Source organism: Poeciliopsis prolifica, unplaced genomic scaffold (genome assembly GCF_027474105.1).
Source record: "Poeciliopsis prolifica strain line A6 unplaced genomic scaffold, Auburn_PproV2 SCAFFOLD015, whole genome shotgun sequence".
NCBI classification, from domain to species: domain Eukaryota; kingdom Metazoa; phylum Chordata; class Actinopteri; order Cyprinodontiformes; family Poeciliidae; genus Poeciliopsis; species Poeciliopsis prolifica.
In genome coordinates, this window is record NW_026562390.1 from 11,629,243 (window position 1) to 11,648,476 (window position 19,234).

The window sequence follows — 19,234 nt, forward strand, 5'->3', positions numbered from 1 at the left end:
TTCCCATAGAAGCGGAAGCAGGAAGTCGACCCTGGCTGCATGCAGGAACAAGGAGAGCCATGTCACTTTGTGGAAACCTCCGGTCAAACATCTGCTGCTGCATTAATATAGCAGGTGAGACTGGAAGCGCAGAAAGAAGGTGCTTTCAGTCTCCTTGAGCGTCCAACGTCACTGTAACCTAATGTCATGCCTCTGCTGAAAATACGGTACAGCATTCTTTACATCAAATCACATCCATTATGTTGTCCTTGAGAGCTGGAAAATGTAACACAGGAAAACCATTACAGCAGAGCCAAAAGGCATGCACTTCCCAAGAGAATTGCATGCCTCTCTTTGACAACACAGTGGGTGCCATTGTCAAAAACTTTTTTCTCCTCCAGACTCTGATTTTTCAGAGCCCGCAGAGGAAGTGTTCATACATTTTCTGCAGCAATGATGATAATTAAGCAACGCAAGACACATTCAAATTGTTATTGAATGCTTGAGGTTGTTCCTTGTGTCTCGATTAATGCATAGGAAAGAAAAATTATGTTCTTTGGTCAGAGTGAACAAAGCAAAGTAAAATCAGGCGTGCATATGAATTGGAAAGAGAGACTGGTACAGGAGATCTTCCTGCTCAGAATCATCACCAGGTGCAAAAACGCTTGAAAGAAACATGGATGAGTTACATTTAATTCCCCTTTGGGACTAAAGTATTTTTGACTTTGAATTAAAATACCAAATGCAGTTTTAAAGTGATCCAATTTAAGGTGAAAAAACTATCCACACCAAAACTGAAGCTGCGGGGAACATAAATGTCCGCTAAACCTAAAGACAACAAATAGTTCAATAAAATGATGCATAGACTCCTTAGAAGCAGCATGTGTTGTTCTGTAAATGCTCCAGAATTAATGTTATAATAATGACAGACAAGCACATTGATTTAACCATTTTTATTGAAACTCCTATTTTTCAAAGAAAACTGACAAAATGAATTTGCAGTAATAAAAAGCAAATTTTCCAATCAAGTGAAGTTTCCATGGCATTAAGCCTGAAAAGCTGCTCTTTTTGTTCCTGCCACATTTATATTTAGTGGTCTTGAATATGCTTCTTTATATATATATATATAAAAACCCCAACATACATGTAAATAAATAACTTAAGTCTCAAGTTAAACATGCAGATAAAGTAACAAATAGAAGAGACAGTTGTAGCTATGCACAACAGGATAAGAGATGTACTGTCTGTCCTAGTTTAAGTACTTGCCTTGGGAGGCTATCCAGAAAGATGCAAATGACAATGACTGAGTGAAGTCAGGCTGGAAGCAACGATGAAATCACATGAATCACAGTGATGCAGGAGGCTAATATTGTCTAGGGACTCAGATTAAGCTCTAATTAAACTGTACGTGAACGATAGATATTACACAGCCAGGGATACTGCATATTTAATCTAAAAGTTGATCATAAATTAAGTTTCTCTGACTGTTTTGAACCCAACGGCAATTTCACAAACAAACCAGCTATAAATCAAAGCTGTTCTCATGAGGGATCCAAATAAAAGCTAAATAAATGACATTAATATTTAAAACTTAGTGTATTACAACAAAGTTAAGGATCTAAAGTTGTACTGTGGAAATGTGTAACATGTAGGTATTGTCTATTTTTTTCTCTATGACCTGTTCTTTGAAGAATTATAAAAAAGGGAATCCTCCATTGCCAGGAATCTGAGCTTCTTGGCCAAACTAAAACAGATATGTGCTGTTAAACAAGCATTCACTACAGAAATATATTGGGGAACGATTGGAAGCTACTGTGTGCACCATTCCCCAGCACTGATGACGCTTCACAGTGTTGAAGCAGAGCAGTTATTACAATACAAGGTTGTGCTGCATAAAGAGGAACTCCGTCATGTACAAGGTCGAGGCACTTTGATAGCAGCGTGCGCAAACTACAAATGGTAACACACACACACACACCAAAAAAAACACACACACACACACTCTAGTCCTTTTATTCTGTTCTGAACTGCGATGAAGACTGAATGTTTTTGGGGTTATTTTCTTGTTCAACCAGAGTCCATGCTGAACAACTCGATGCCATGTGGGTTCCAGTAGAGGCCAACACCGGAGTTGAAGACCAGCGACCAAACGTATGGGATGAAGAAGTCTTCTGGCTGGTCTTCCTCCACGTACTTAAACTTTAGCTCTGGAAACTTCTGTTCACACAAACAAACAAAGAAAAGAAAAGAAAAAATAAGAAAATGCATGAGACTTGATGTTGGAAAGTACAATATATCCCCTCTGATTTGAGAAAATGTTAGGATTCGCTAGAATAAGGTGGACAATGCCGCAGAGGAAAGGGAGAGCTATGTGGATGGACAGATGGACAGATTGACATAAGAATGGTAAATAGAATGGGGATAAATAAAGAGATGGATGGATGAATGGTCCAACAAGAGTAAAACCACAAGACAAAAGACACGGCACAATGTTGTGTGGAGTTTAAAAACTTAATAGCATATGACACACTGAACTTTTCACCACAGTAAGAAGTTTTAAGGTGAACAGAACTTTTTCAAGGTATGAAAAATTATATTTTAGCCCACAGCAAGTGAAGCATGATTCATGCCAGGATACTTTTTTGATTGACACAAAACTCTCCCCACTGAATCATCTGCACGACAGATTCAATTGTTTGCAAATGTGTGAAAAATGTCAGAGGTACAATAAATCTGTAGCTTCTGTAACTAGTTTCATAACGTGTTGTGTTTTTCTATTTTTTCCCCATCATCGTGCCAGCACAAGCGATAATTATTTCTCTTTCAAGAAGTTGAAAAACAAAGACTTTAAACAAATGCTTGAATTAAATCGACAACAGAGTTTCTTTGCTTGTGTATGTTAATTGGGTTTATACAAGAACAGAAGGACAAGTCCTGCTGATGAACACTTCATGATTGGTCAAATCTTTTAGTTGGAGGAAATCGTTAACTGTACAAATCAATAAACACTGAAATATTAGATGGATAGACTGGATCAGATTATGAAAAACAGAGCAAAATGGCATGCTAAGCAGTGTATGGCAGTTTCACCCAAGCTGATTGTGGATGCACAATCAGTTTCAGAAACCTATATTTTTAGTCAATCTCCACAGACTGCAGTATCACTGGAATAAGAGGGCCAAGCAGACAGAAGGGATACATTTCTGGTGCGAACACCAGGATCACTCTAAGGTCATACTTTTTGTTGTTGAAATTAGCTTTTGCAAGTCTGCTGTCATCAAATGAAGCAGAACTGTTACTAGAAACGCAAGGGGAAGTGTGAAGAAGGTCTTAAATTAACCAAAAACAATCTGCAGTTATATTAATGTTGCTCCTGCTAGTCCAAGGGAGCACTTGTCTACATGTTTCATAGCATTTTGTTCACCAATATAAATATCTAAAAGACAAAACCAAGACACTAAGGATCACAAAGTAAGAGCTGAAAACAATATTCTGTTTTGCAAAAATAAAAAAAAAAATAAAAAAGTTGAGATCTTCTCATATGAATGCTGTGTGATCTTCTTCCAACTCGACCAGAAAAAGAAGAAAAGCCCACCCAGTGGACCAATCCAAGCATCAGCCAGGCCGCCTAACAGCAGGTAGGCAGCAGAAACAGAAAGCATCAATAATACAAGGGCACCTCATTATATCTTCCCGTCTAAACATGCATGTTATATGCACGCACACAGTCCAGTAATCAGGCTGCGCTGAAAGACAGACGCTGTGCCCTTTATGTGATGGTCCCAGTTTGCTCCATTGAGTCCTGACTGCCTCTATTCACAGCAACGCTATCGGTATCATTATGACACAGACGGAGGGGCTCCAGGGTCACAGGCCATATGCCAGGCTACTGAGACCAGACCACACACACCAGGACCATTGTGATGGCCAGACACAATGCAGAAGCTGTACTATCCTCCTGGTATGTGTGTGTGTAGGTGACTTGTCTCAGTCTACCAACTCAGCAAATGTCCATACGACACTGACGGTGACAATTACTCAACTCCAGCTGCTTTTTTGCCTCCGGGATAAAAAATTGCTCTAAACTTTTTCTTTTAATTGGAAAATTTGTTTCTCATTTTTATTTATTGATTTACATACATTACCACATGGTGGCAGAAGGTTGTCAAGGAGATTAATGTCCACATTGGATTATCATGATGTATGGATCTAACACAGAAATGCTGATGTGCTAATTAAGATAATTAAAGCATTAATCAGCAAACATTGCTATGTCAACATACTGTCAAAATGTGTGATATTAATGCTGTTCCATCAAGCAGCATTAACTGATTAAATTTGCCCAGGGGAATATGCAGATGTCTCCATACAATATAAAATACTCTAATTAGCTTTATGAAGCATTTCTGATGGTAGCTGAATCTACATGCTATCCTTCACCTGTTAAAATCAATGGTTATTGAAGTGCAAAGCGGAAATTTTAGCAGACCTTTTAGTCATTGCTGAAAATGGAGTGGCGCACATTTCAGTCACTTTCAGACAATGTCAAAAGAAAATCACCAGACAGTTCCTGGTGTAAATTTGCGCAGCTATTGCAGATGAGGGTCATGTTAGGAGGATATTTTTAGCATTGACAATCATGTTCATGCACATGCTATCCACACACATACCCCACTTGCTCTTTGCTACAGTTTTTTTCTCGGTGTCAGAGCCGGTTATGAATGCTCAGGTTAGTTGTATGATCAGTTCTGCTGATGTGTCCACAACAACAACTTCTGGTGAGGAATATATGTTGCATAAACCTCCATGAGCATCTGGTTCATCAGAGATGGGTTACCGTTTTCTCCATGAAGTGGAAGCGAGGAGTCAAAAGTGAATGCACGATTCGACGAGATGTTCTTAGCATCTCGTCGAATTGTGCATTCACTTTTGGCTTGGCATGATAACTAAAGTGGATTCAAGGTAGTGGTCTAGTCTAAACCACAGATGTTAGCCCGAGAGAACGCAAGTATTTATTTATTTTTCTCCTCAACCAGTACCTTTCGTTTGGCTTTTATCTCGATAGGAATAAATTAAATCTTTCGCCAGAGTAGTGCTAAGATTCATGAGCGTCGAGAGTAATATAATTCACTGTGACATAAAAGCAAAGACAAGGATCAGAAGCTCCTGTAATGGATCTCCTAATACACAATGACCCTTTAAAATCTCAAATATTGGTCAGTTGTTTGGGATTACTGATCATATACCCTACGGAACATAATTTGTGGTCAAAGTCAACAATTTATTCTGTATATTAAATAAAACTTTCCCAGTACGAAACACATATTGCTGATCATTTCTGGAGAAATGGAGAATGTTTGAACCCCTTTGGTATGTTAAAGTTTCCCTAAGACAGTCAAGAAGATGAAGGAGCTATGGATGATAGTAGAATAGAGAATTTCTTTGCATTTTTTTATTGTTTACCTTTCAAAAGCCAGCCTCATATTTCACAACACATACAAGAAGTCAAGAGACACCAGCTCTGCAGGATATTATAAAAAACCTGAAACAAGCAACAATTTCTTTACATTTAAGGAATCCATCAAGAATCCCTTGTTGAATAATGCATGTACTTCTGCCCCCTTCTCAGCTGTTCTTTCCTCGAGAAAAAGCACAGATTGTATATCAAAAGCTACTAGATGCAGTTTGTTCGCAGATTTTTGTACTCAGAAGTTATATAAAGAAACACATGGGAAGTTCTGCTGTTCTTTCTGGTTCTTGAAGTCTGTTTGGCAAAAAGCTTCTGTAAAGCTACACGCAGCTTCAATAAAGGCTGCAAATAATGGAAACAAGTCTCATCTTAATAAAATTCAGTTAACTGAACTGATCGAGGTTTTTTTCCAAATTTTATTTGATAAAACCTGAGCAGCTGACAGGGATGTCTACAAATCTGGAGGTTGTTGTAAAATGGCATTCTCTGAAAAGCTCAAATGGAGGAAAAGATTACACTTAAACATATTTTCCTCAAATTATAATTTCCCCAAGTCATGTTTTTATTAAAGGAAAAAGAAAGCCAGACACATGTGAGTACCTCTTCTAGACTCTAAATACATAAAATAGTAATAAATAAATAATGCCTGAGTCACAGTGGCCACTGTTTTTCCATCTTCTTCTATATTGGACGGTGATAGCTGGGGATTTTGTACAGTCGGAAATTTTAGATATGCAGCAAAAACGTCCCTTGCAGGCTGAGAGGAGAACAAGTACAGTGACCCCAACATGATTATTAGCCGTCCCTTATTCTGACTTCCTCTGTAAATATCTAATGTGGTTCTCTGTTGCCTTTTCTCTCTATCCCCTCCCCATCAGGTTGTTGTCTGGACCCACTTGGCCAGAGAACAGATCGGTTAGTTATAGGTCCTGGCGGGTCAGGCCCTCGCCCCTGAACACAGACTGACTGGCTGGCTGGCCTCGTATCTTCACTCAGGACTCCGAGTTCCCTTTCCTCCTCTGCAGGCGGCTGTGCTGCCAGATCTTGACCAGACAGAGAAGAATCCAGCTGTGGAGCAAATAAGAACCCCGAGCAACCAAATAAACTCAAAAGCAGGTAAAGACACAACCACTCAAAGATTATATTTCAAACTGACTTGCTTGTGTTGGTTTTCTTTTTTTTTATTTGGGATGTTTTCTTTCCAAAGCTCTCAGTCATTTATTATCAAAAGGACAAAAGTAACTAAATTACTGCTTGGTTTTGAAGGAAAATGTCAACCATCTGGAGAGTCCAGACGCTGAATCATAGAGACGAGTTAGTAATGATGATTTGATGAAGAGTTTAATTTCAGAAAGTCTCCGATGTTTTATCGCTTACAGCGTTTTAAGGATTTGTTTTCCTAATTGTTCTGCTCCCTGCACGTCAGTGTGTGGGGTAGTGGTGATGAGCACCAGGCCTGTGAGGAACCAGGTAGCTGAGGGACAGCTGGTATTCTTGCTGCCTCACCCCTCCATCCACCGCCCCCATGAGGAGTCAGACAGTCTGCAGGCTATCAGTGCTCAATAAAGCAGATTTCAGCTGGACGGGCTAAACAACACATTCCTCAAGCCCTGCCTGCAAACACCACACACCCCAAGACAAAACACACACACACACACACACACACAAAGACAGGGGGTCAGAGACATCTGAGTGACAAGACGATGAGGGTCATCTTTGGGGTATTTACACCTTCTTCAACACATTGTCTCAGCTGGAGCTTCATTTACACGTCAACGTTTTTGTCTGAATGCTTTTAGCTCCTTCAAAAGAACTGGCCTTTTGTACTGTAGTGTCAACAGTCATCCTTGTTGCTCAAAATAAAGTTTTGTTTGATTAGTAAAGTCTAGAAGAAATGTCTGAAATGTCTCTGTCTCCACTACACATGGGCTACTTACTGGTTTTAAAGGTTTTTTAAAAAATGGCATGCTAAAGCTTTCTGTCATAACACAGCAAGTTTTCCACCAGTGGATGTGCACTGCCTTTCAGCTGGCTCAAAGAAGACTAACATGCTTTTCCATAGCATTGGGTTTAAAATGGTTTATGTTCTGATGCACCGATAAACAACAATCACAATCCATGTTGATCAGGAACAGAGTTTTAGAAATAAAGTGCTGCTGCTCCGAGTACTTGGATAATATTCCTTTGGGATAAGTCTCTCTGACTTGATTTATTAAATATGTGTGAATTTTAGGAATTTCCACTGACTCAAAAGGGATTATAACGCAGATTTACTGTGTAAATGGTATAAAATTATCACAAGTTTATGGGTAGAGGAGAATATTTTAATCCAGATGCAATGGCAGCAGATACTTTTCAGCATCAGTGATCCTATTTTGGAGCCAACAGTTGGAAAACTAGGGATGTTGGGCCTAGTTTCCACAAAGTGCAAAAAACACAGAATATAATGCTAATTTAAAAACAAAAGTCAACAAGTTCACACACAAACAGACGAAATCTGACACTTATTCTTCCACTCTGGCTTTCATCTTGGACTAGAAACAAAAGCGTATAAACCCCAGCACCTCCTCATCGGAAGTAATTACTACTGGATAGACTAGCTGTACTTGTGATTGACTAACCAAGATGAATAACATGCTCAGGCTCAATGTGTTTTCTTTGGAGAATACCGAGAGTGTTCACATCTCTTTCTTCCCAACCGCCTTGAAGGCTCAACTGATTGAGTCACCAATTCTCTTTTTGCGGAGTAATTATTGACGATTCCACACAACATTCATCTAACATATGGATTTTCTTTAGATTGGGGGCTCAACAGCAGGATGAGCTCATAGGGAGAAGGAAGGCAGAAGAGGAGAGACAGCTGTTTGCTTGATTGATGGTACCATCAGACAGCATGGACTTCCCCCAGAGGAGACATTGCCCAGATATTTCTTTCGCTTCACTTCACCCAGTGGAACTGGAAAGCTTTCAGATGGTTGGAGTCAATGTGAAACTCAACGACACATTCACAGTCACTTGCTTCACACTTGCAGTTATTTACCCAGTTGCCATGGCTTGAGAAAAACTCAAAAAAACTTACAAATGCGGAAGTATGAATCACATACATGTACATTTCAGCTGATGTTTTCTAGATGTGCATCATTCTGAAGGACAGAGCAGGGTTACACACATGTATAATTTTCTGGATTTATGGTTGATTGCTGCATTAATGCTTCGAGGTGCTGACTGGGAGTGAGACGGGGAACCCACATAAACTTATGGTGATGCACCATCCCTCTTCAGTGTCGGCGAGTCAGACAAATGCCTTGCAGCCCGCCGCCAAGTATAGAACATGAAACACATGATGAAACAGGCAATTAAGAGCCTCTGTGCTGGTGGGGAGAGCTGTGTGGAGACCCCTGGTTACATATTCCCTCACTGATTAATGGAGGAGCTTTGGGAGGGGAGGGGTTAGCAAACCCGCCAGGAGTGTAGGGTAACGAGGCGCGGTGGCAGATTTATGTCCCCTCCCACCCCTCTCCCTACAATCTTATGTGTCCATGACAAAGTGCCCCTGAGCTCCCCCATCCCATATCCTTGAAATGTCATTACATGTTCACATGTAGCAGGCCAGCAGAGATGGAAGGGAGATATGCATTAATGTTGATGAGAACTGGGCTTTGGTCTTTTGTCTCAGGTCTTAGTAGCCATTTTTATCTCTTCCTTGAACCCTTCCTCATCCACTTCTACTACTTCTCCCCATTCCTCTGTGGAAACTGAGCTTGTCTTCAGTTACCCTGCAACCATGCAACAAGCAGAACCTAGCACTCTGTGGCCTGTTTACATTACACACGTACTGTTTCATTTTTCTGTAGACAGCCTTCATTAACAATCACCTCTGTTGTGATGTCCTATATGTTATCTTACCTTCAGTCTGTCTTTAGGCAAGGCCTGGGCTCCTTTCATGATGACCTCTTGAACCCTCTCCACCGACAGGTCACTTCCAGCCTGCTCCAGACGCTGACTGAAGAATCCTATCACCTAAAGTTCACATAACAGGAGACAGACAATCAGGAACTTACTTATATTACAGTCGTTTGGAGGGAGATCCGCAAACCATATTGTGCTTTTGAGTAGGATTTGGCAGATTTCTCATGTCAAAGTTTTTACACGTTATAGTTCTGAAAATGTCTAAAATTTTCCATCATACCATTCCTACAGTTTACAGGCATATCAATGAAAAGCCAGAGAGTATTTGCTGGTCAACTAGGTAAAAAATGGATCGTATTCCTTTACCTCATTTACATTTTTAAATTTTCTAGTTGCAAAAACTATCAAAAGTCTTGGTGGGGAAACCAAAACAGCACGACCCGGCACTCATCAGTGTAGCACTATTTCAAAACCACAGTTGTCGAGCCACCTAAGCAGACAGTCTGAGTAATTCCTCCAACAGAAATGTATTATTCTCCAAGTGTATTTTTATTTAACTCTAAGTATCAAATATCAGATCGGTCAATCTAATACTATTAGTGGAAGTATAAAAACATTGTAGGTTCTTTATTAAACAAAAAGTCATTAGATTGAGTCATTTGTGTTTTGTTTTAGTAAATACTGTGAAAATGTGAAAACTTGGTATAAGTCATTACCGCTTGAGAATCCTGTGCATGCTGACGTCCACTTGTGAGTTTGCATATTAAGACCCAGAATTAAGCAAGATGGTATATTTTGTAATTCTTAAATCAAATTTCAATGTTTTTGAAAAGCAAATGCAACTGTGAGCTGTCCAGATTTTGAGTATGATAAATTATAAGCTTTCATAATTAAATATCTAACCCTCAAGGCAATAAATATATCCATGGAAGCACTGTTCACTGGTTATTACTAAAATGTTTCTTGTCAATACTTTTCATGCCACAAAACACACAAACACAATTAAATTAAATGTTGTTTATTGTGTTTTCCTGATTGAGAAGCCTTGAAGACTTATTTATCACACCGCCCGGACACCAAGCTGTAAATTGTCTCTGCAGTGTGTCATGTTGTAGAGAGAAATCTGACCCCATTCAGGATACTTCACTTGATGAAGTGGCCAATCTTGCATGTGTAGCGCTAGTAATATAATGCATGTGTACTACTGCTTTCTTATAGGTCTGTCCTACTGAAACAGTGACATACATGACCTTACAATGAACCATGACTGAATGACAATCCTGCTTCCTTAACAAAATAATGAAACTAATAACATAATCAATTTAGTAATGAAAAGATGACACAGTTAAGTCATACTTCATCTACGGGTTCATGAGCAAAAATGTTTCCATGCTGTGCAGGACAACACAAGATGAATTTTGCACCAAATAATAAATAACAGTAGCTGGGAAAAGTCAGAAATAAGAGGTTAAAAGGCAAAATTCAAAACTGCATGAATGCTGTTTTTGTTAAATGGGATCTGATTCAAATTCAACACATGATTTCAGCATTTTTTTTTCAAATCACACTTAGAAAAAGCCCAGCAGCAGAACTTAAATTATTTGATGGCCTTTGGGTTTACACTCTAGCAGGAAATTGAGGAAAGCATATTTTGTGTTTCTAGTGCTGGGGTGGATGTCCTCTGAAATTTTCAAAAAAATCCTTCTTTTTATGCCCCTTCTTTGTCACCAACTGCAGAAAAAAAGTGCCTCCACAGGCAACATTTTCTCTGCTTATGCTCAATAGTTGCGTTATAAAATTCAACACCACTGCAGGGTGAGTGTAGTGTGCGTCTCAATCTAATACTAATCTTTTCATTAACTCTGAAAGCCTCGCATATGGGCTTAATTTAGAATAGCAAAGAAGCAGCCTCTCATCCTGGATCTCATGCTAGCACACATGAATTTGCAAGCACGAGGAAAGCTTCAGAGAATAGCCTGAGGGAAATGGTCTGAACCAAGGGTTCCTAGCAGACGTGCTCATACTTATGGATAACAGCGAACCCCAGGGTGATGCATGCAGCAACCACATGCAGAAAGAGCAAAAAGCTTTACTTCCTTGCCTAGATGGCTGCCACAGATATAAAACACAGCTCTGGATTATGTTCTTTATCTTTATTCACCCACACTCAATAATTTTTAAGAGACAAAGCCTCTCAACACACAAGGACTGATTAATTCAGGGTGTTTCACATGCTGTAGGCTCCATGTTACCCATGCAGTTTGGACATGTTTCAGTTCAGAGGCTTTCTTAAGGTTAGGACACAGAAGACAAATCTACAGCCTTCATCCACAGCTCCTCAAACATTTGACATTTTATTTGTGCCATATGCTTTCCTTTATTAGGACAGCTCTGCCTTATATTCGTCATCAACTTTGTTCAATAATGTTCTCCAACTAGATGACATCTGAAGGCTATTTGTTGTACTGAGTTTTATTCAGGGTATCCAAGTAAAGGAGGCTGTGCGTGGACACCAGACGTGAAAACATATATTTACATTCCCTTCATTTTATAAGGTTGTACTCTATGTTAGGATACACTAAATAAAATCTTCCGAAATACATGGAAATTTCATCAGCATAACTGATAGAATAATCAATTATTAAAATAAACGTTAGTTAGATGAGCCAAAAATCTTACAACAACAAATCAGACACTGTTCATTTTCAGTAACTGACCGTGTCAAGGTTCTGCATGATGTCCTGGAAGGATGGGTGGGACCTGAACTGCTCGAAGAGCTCCCTCTTGTAAAGCAGCGCGTACACCAGGTTGGGATTATGGTGCAGGGAGTTGGAGAGGCAGGAGTTGATGATTTCCAGCATCATGCGGATCACCTCCTCAATCACATTCAGGTCCTGCGCCTTGGGGGGGAAATAGGGAGGATGTAAAGGTTAATTGGCTTCACATTACAGTGGTTTTACTTATTATTGCGTCTTTAAATGGTTGCCTCTTGGAGAAGGGTGGGTGAGAAAAGGTGGAGGAAAATGTCAGAGAGAGGGAACGAGGGATGACGATAAAGACGGAGGAATGTCAGCTTAGAAGTAAGATGAGTCTTAGGCAGGGACAGAGAGGTGATCTTATAAGCCACAGGTCACGACATGGTAGGCCTTCCCATGGGGGACTGAGAAGTGTCACTAATGATGGATGACAGTGACGGAGGAGAGGCCGGTGAGAACAAGAGAAGAAAAAGCATGGCGCTAAGTGGATGACTCAGAAGGATTATTTACAAAGTTCTTCAAGCAAAGCAGGCTCGCAGCCAAAAATCAAGACAACTGAGGAGTTCAAGAAGAAGGATGAAGCCAGAAGAAACAACGCATCCGACAACTGAAGATAGAGACAGTCATGATTAAGCAGCATTTTGTTTTTCAGAAACCAGAACTCGGTTATTAACAGTACGTCAGCTGCAAGTTGGAAAAACGCAAGTTGGCGGTCCAAATAGTTGTGTTAATCAAACCACTATTACAAACAAAAGCTATGCACGACAAAAAACGGTGGTCCTCAGTGCATCGCCACTGGCTGTTTTAGATGTTTTCCAACTTGAAGAGGACTCATTCAAAAAAAATCATCAATAGGCTGTTTTAGGCCTATTGATGGTCAAGTTGTTGAGAAGCTAAGGAGGGCAGAGAAACATCTAAGACATAAAGGCCAGTAAACCTCTTCCATACAAATCTGTCTTTCCATTGATCTAAAAGCTTGCAAACACTCAGAAACATGAAATCAATTTCTTTTTGAAACTTTTCTTGGTCTATAAATGTACCAGACATATTCAAGTTTCCTCCAAATGTTAACATCAACTGGCCTTTTCCAGCTATCTGTGACATTAAGGACAATTAAGCACAAAACATTTACTTAGTTAGAGGTTGTTTTCCCTTTCTATTGTGAAACACCTTGAGGCTGAAGGTGACTTCTGATCTCAGTGCTAACTTCTATTAGCATTCTCACACAATTTATAAATGTATAGCTAGACTTCTTCACAATACATAGATTCTTAAAATCAGTATGATGTGTGATTTCTGAAAAAAATGTTAAATAAATAGGATAGTCAGTGCCTTGTTTGGCATGTAACTTGGATAAAAAATAAACAATAAATCATAAAATACAGTTCCAATAAGATGTTTCAGATATTTTAAAAACCTATTTAAAACTTCTTCATTTGTGGGTTCGGTGTCAGTGACTAAAACATATTTTGAAGTATCAAATGAAAGATGCGACTTTAAATAGTCACCAGAGATGAAAACCTGAAGCCTAATTTTTAAACCCCCAAACATTATTATTCCCAAATTACTAAATACAAGTTTATATTTTTCAATACATTTTCAAAACTGTAGAAACTCATATCAAATATAGAACTCAGGGTAACTCAGGTAAATTTCTAAGTACAGAAATCTTCAAGATGTCTGAATTCAGGATCAATTTCTGTTCATTTTTGTCTGGTTTTGAGCACGACAGAGTTACATTTTCAAGATCAAATGTAACACGACTTAAGGATCTTGTTGGTTAAAACAATTGCTACAGCTTCACAGTTTTAATATGTTTGGCATTCTTTTCTTTTCCCATGTTCAATAAATGATCATTAAAAAGAAGGGGAGTAATGATCCATTTAATCTATTAATGCAGTCTTCAGTGTGAATTTTTTTCTCCTAATTTAAACCCAACTTCTTTGACTCATTTTCTTGTAGTTGAGTTGCTCTGGTTCTCTTTCTTTTGTTGTGCATTTCCTATTTTTATGGTATGCCTCTGGTCTGACTCCTTCCTTTACCGACCTGTATTTGTTTTTCACTTAATCATCTTGTTTTGTTGGAACTCGTCTCACATTCTGACACGTCTGATTGGAAACAAACATGTTTTACCATACTTTGTGTTGATTAACATTCTTAGAACAGTATCGTAATCTTTCCCCCTCGTTTCAAAAGACAGTTTGTATGTTGGGTCATCATTTTTAGTTTACAACACAAGTGCAGCAACTTATATTGCTGCACTTGAGGGCCAGCAACACAATGAGGCCCAGGAAGTGTTTTTAACTGCAGACATATTTACATATTGAGAAAGATGTTTGGGTTAGAACTGCAACGTACCAGGTGACAGCTATTTTTGTCATGAAGGGTTTATTCCTGATTCATTTTCTTTTATTTTTAAAAAACAAAAGAAACAAGACCAAATGTATGAGGATTTGTAAACTCTATCCAAGGCAATATACACTGACCACTTATTTGGAAAGGAAGAACACAATGCAAAACACTCAAAAAGTACAAGAATAGTCTATTTTGCTTATTGTAATTCTAACAAATCCAGCATTTGCTCAAATAATTTGAGCATGTAAACCGAAATGTACAGCATAAGTAAGACCAGTTTATTAGCCCAATAACAATGTTTCAAAGTAAGAGAGCTGGCAGCTACAAAAAAGGAACTTCAGAGAAAATACTTCAATCATCAATAGAAATCTTAGCAAGCTGTTTACCCACGTGAAACAATCTGTTCTAAAAGAAGAGACTTTGGCTTGGGGAATAAAGATTATATCTCACCCTTTAGTTACTGTATTCATAACAATGTGTCTACAAGCCAGACAGACGCCACCATGACTAGATAAGGTCCCGTCTGCCATGATCATGGTGGCACAAAACAAACAAACAAAAAAAAAACACCGTGGGAAAGTAAAAAACAGATGGCTATGAACTGTCAAAGTTCAGGAGAAGACAGAGGATGTCCACAAATACGACAACAGTTGTAATAACAATTCAAAAGGTTTCACCGAAAATAATTGTGTCATCCAGCAGAAAAAAGAAATCTAAATCCAACAAACTGTTTTGCTTTATCTTCATATGACATCTTTGAAAAGATTCCTCAACGCTGAAACAAAGCTGAATATCACCATCATGGCTTTCATATTAAAAATGAAATGTCAGGTCTCTATTCTGAAATTTGCCAGATCTATTCTATGTCTTCAGAATACATCTAAAGGTTTCCAAAGGTTATTAATTGGATGGGATAAACAAAGCACGTCTCACAGTTTTCAGGTTTTCTCACATGGAAGAGACAAGAAAATATGGAATGTACAATTGGGTTTTGTCCCCAGGAACATGTATGAAAGTTACTACAAAATGATGAAACTAAAACACACAATAAGATAAATACAAAAATTTAATGATGTTTTAATAAAAAGCAAAACATTTAAAAGAATGAGGTGAGATGATTCAAATAATAATTAAGAGTAAATCAAGTTACAGTGCCTTCCTTTAAGATTTTTTTGTTTTTGTTTACAAGATGAAATAAACATCCTGTTGGTATTCTACCTCACTCGTCATAATTTGATCAATTAATTTAAGATAAATATTTTATTTGGAATAAATAAAATGTATTTAAATATTTATTCATTGTTCACATTCTTGTTCATACACCTGAGAACAACTTCAATCAGCAACAGTAGCCTCAAACTGAAATCAGCACATTTTGCGTCTCGGGCCGTTTAGAGTTAAAAGGTTGGCAGCTCAGCAGCTAAGACAAGGCTGAGAGGAGAAAACACAGAAAAAAAGATCACAGGAGTCAAGAACATTGTAAGCAGCTTAGCCTAATGCAGTGTCTTTTTCATGAAATCGGTCTAATGGCTGACTGAACACAGAGCAACACAATAGGTGACAGGTTTCTGTGATCATCCTGGATCTCTAGTGAAAAGTACTACTGTAAAGGCCGTGATATGGTTAAGCACCAGGAGGGTGCTGATAATGTAAACAAGATTAAGAGTCAAGTAGGTCTGAAAGACAAGGAAATAGCATACAATAGGCTTACATGTATAATTCAGTATCTAATGTTGCATGCAAAATATCATTGACCCTAAAAAACACAAATACTGACTGACTAGTAGTGCAGTCTACTGTGAAATTCATCCAGATGAAGAATTTTCCAATAGTGTGTGTGCATCAATTTACTGACATTACCACACCTCAGTCCTTTAGCCTTGTTGTAAAATATAACATGCTAAAGTTTATTATGAATCTGGCACCAGGAGAAAGCAGAAACTGGAAGGAAGGAACATAAAGGAGGAAAGGGGGGAATAAAACAAAAAACATTTGGACATTAAAATATTTTTTTGATACTGGTCTGGAAATTGCAGAGATGAAATTCAAGGCTTTTTGAGAGTGAGCAGGAACCCAAAATACTAGGGAAAATTTATATTCAACTTCTAACCACCTCATGATGTAAGAATAGCTCAGAAATGAGAGAAATCAATTAAACAGGAAATAACTGACCATCAATGAACACCTTTTCTGTTCTGGAAATTGTCTCCTTTTTCTGCTGAAGCAGACTTTTTAGCCCAAACATCCAAAAGCCTACACAAAGATGTTGAAAGCTACAATTTATTGTAATTTATTAACTCTAAGAGCCTTTTGACAGTACTTAGCCAGCGAACATATTTATGTTGACATCTTTTCCCTATTTATTCATTTTCTTTAAATTTAGATTGAAGACAAATTAATCTTTTATATAACTTGAAAGGAAAAGTTTGTGCTTGACCTCTTCTGGAAGTCTTGCAACTCTATTAAAATCGCATTTAGAATAATGACATTTTCGTCTCATGTAGGCTTCCATTTGAAAAGACTCAAAAGATCTCCGCTCGCAATCTTTCAAACCTATGACCTACAGTTAAGGTTTGATTTGAACAGAAAACATTATTGTTCCGATGACCTGTTTTGACTGTGGCTCTGGCGATAGCACATTCAAAACAGGAACCTGGCAAGACTGCCGCAACAAACCGATGGGAAGCCGAGATCCCGTCCAATCTGGGTTATCCATCTGTAACAGAGCAGCATGTGGTAGCATTTTTTATTCCATCTTGTACGCCCTGCTTGAAAACTAGTCCTTATCTTATAAATAACTTAGCTTGCAGTGTGGCTTCCCCCTCCACCCCACAACATCACACACACAATCAGCCTTTCATAAGTAGCCAGGGGATTAGGATAATTGTAAATAACAGCGTTCAGTTGTGCATAGACTGTGAATTAGGCTTGCAACACAGATGCAATAATGTATTGCATTGATTTCCACAAGCCTGTGAAGGTGTTTGAAGGCTTCACATGCTAGACATGAGGAGGCAGGGGGAAGGCAGGACAGCCAGCCATAATGAGGACTGATTGTATGTCTGGAGGCAGAGGTGGCTCTCCCTCCTCGACACCGCTGCCTAGCTAGACCTGCTCTCCTCTGTTCTGCAGTGGCAGGCCATAATTAGACAGAAAGCAGGCACACATATGGGAGACAACTGAGTAGGAGGAAGAGGAGGCAGAAGAAATGAAGACAGCGACCAAAATGGGAACGTACAAGACGAGGGACCGAGGGGTGGGGGGAACTGATGGAGATGGAACGAACGCGACAAGGAGGAGACAAAAGCAGCAGAGGAAGGCAAGAGTAGGAGTGAGGAATGCCTGGTGTGTTTGTTCTCCAGCTCAGCACCCAGCTTAATGAGATTAGTCTGGCAGGGGAAAAAATGCCACACTGGGGAATTCAGGTCACATGAAAATAGGCTAGCTAGACGTCTGCCTGGCCCTGCGTGCGTGTTTGTCAAGAGGATAAGATTAAGAGGTCCGTGGTCTACTTGAAACCCAGACAGGATTTAAATATGCTGGTTGCTCCTCCTTCTCCTCTCCAACTTTCCAATCTGTTCTTGTGCACTTGATTTTACACTCCTCACCCCCCAAAAAAATGCATATGCTGGAAGGACCAGAGGACACCTGACGTCTCTTTCAGTTTCCCTTCATCTCTTCTCCTTTTCATTATTTGTCCTTCCCTGACATTCCTTGGTTTCCAACTCAGCCGCAGAGTAAGAGTGAAACAATGCTTAGAAATGCATCTCTCATTGATCCAGTCCTGTTTTACTCTTTCACTTAGTCTACAGATGCTACGAGGAAGGATGAGTCCATCCGCATGTGTCTACCCAACACCTCTCCCGGTGGTTTTGACCATTTGTGAAACATCTAATAATTGCAGCGGCAAGGTAACGAATGTGGTCAACATCAGCCTGTGTTTTCTAAGCTGGCAGTACATGTTTGCCTGGGAATCCTTGTGCATGAGGACAGAGTGTTTACAGACAGACATGCAAATCCCTGTAAAGTAGGAGCTGGCATCATTAAACCAATAGCTTAGAGAATCCCTGGTTGGCTACACTCATTGCAAGCTGTTGCAGGGCAGATAAAGCAGACATATTTGGAAAGAACACTGACTAAGACCGACACAAACAGAGATAGTGGGAGAATAGACACAAAGATGAGTCAAAATGTAACCTCATTCCAAATTAATACCAAAAAGTAGTTTGTTGTGAAGTAGGACGCAGCATAAAAACAAAATCAAGTTTGAAGGCAAAAAATAAATAAAAACAACGAGGAAAGAGGAGAAAAAAAACTGCCACATGGACAACCAGAGAGAGTCAGACTGACTGAGCAGCAGCCGGCTGCCCTGTTTGGAAGTTTTTTAAATGGGTCATTGTCTGATGTGCATTATGGCCTAACAGTTACGTCATAATCGCACTATTTTGTGAAGCACTGTGCCCAGGTCAGCCTCTCATTACCCTTTGGTCTCACACACAATGCACAAAACTTCTCTTGTTGCACAAACACTGAGCATGAGGCAAGCGGCGGCGTCTGAAACAACAGCATCGGCTGCAACAGCAGCAGCACACTGGACCGTTTTAGGTCTAGGACGGTGGTTCTTAACCTTCTTTGAGGTACCGGACCCACCAGTTTCATATGCGCATTCACTGAATCCTTTTCTAGTAATAAATAAAATATGATTTTTTTTTTTCCATATTCAAGATATATACTTTTTTAACTGTTGCACAAAATGTGCATGAAC

At 39.2% G+C, this 19,234-nt stretch overlaps 1 protein-coding gene across 2 annotated transcripts in view; it reads right to left on the reverse strand.

Moving 5' to 3' along the window:
• Positions 1-917: 917 nt before the first annotated feature.
• Positions 918-19,234, reverse strand: part of dym (dymeclin) — a 47,465-nt gene continuing 29,148 nt past the window's right edge. For both annotated transcript variants that reach the window (XM_055040270.1, XM_055040269.1), the window contains exons 15-17: positions 12,076-12,258; positions 9,356-9,469; positions 918-2,196 (exon numbers count right to left, since the gene is read on the reverse strand). In XM_055040270.1, the coding sequence (XP_054896245.1) occupies positions 2,047-2,196; positions 9,356-9,469; positions 12,076-12,258 (447 nt within the window). In that variant the 3' untranslated portion in view covers positions 918-2,046. The remainder of the gene's footprint in view (positions 2,197-9,355; positions 9,470-12,075; positions 12,259-19,234) is intronic.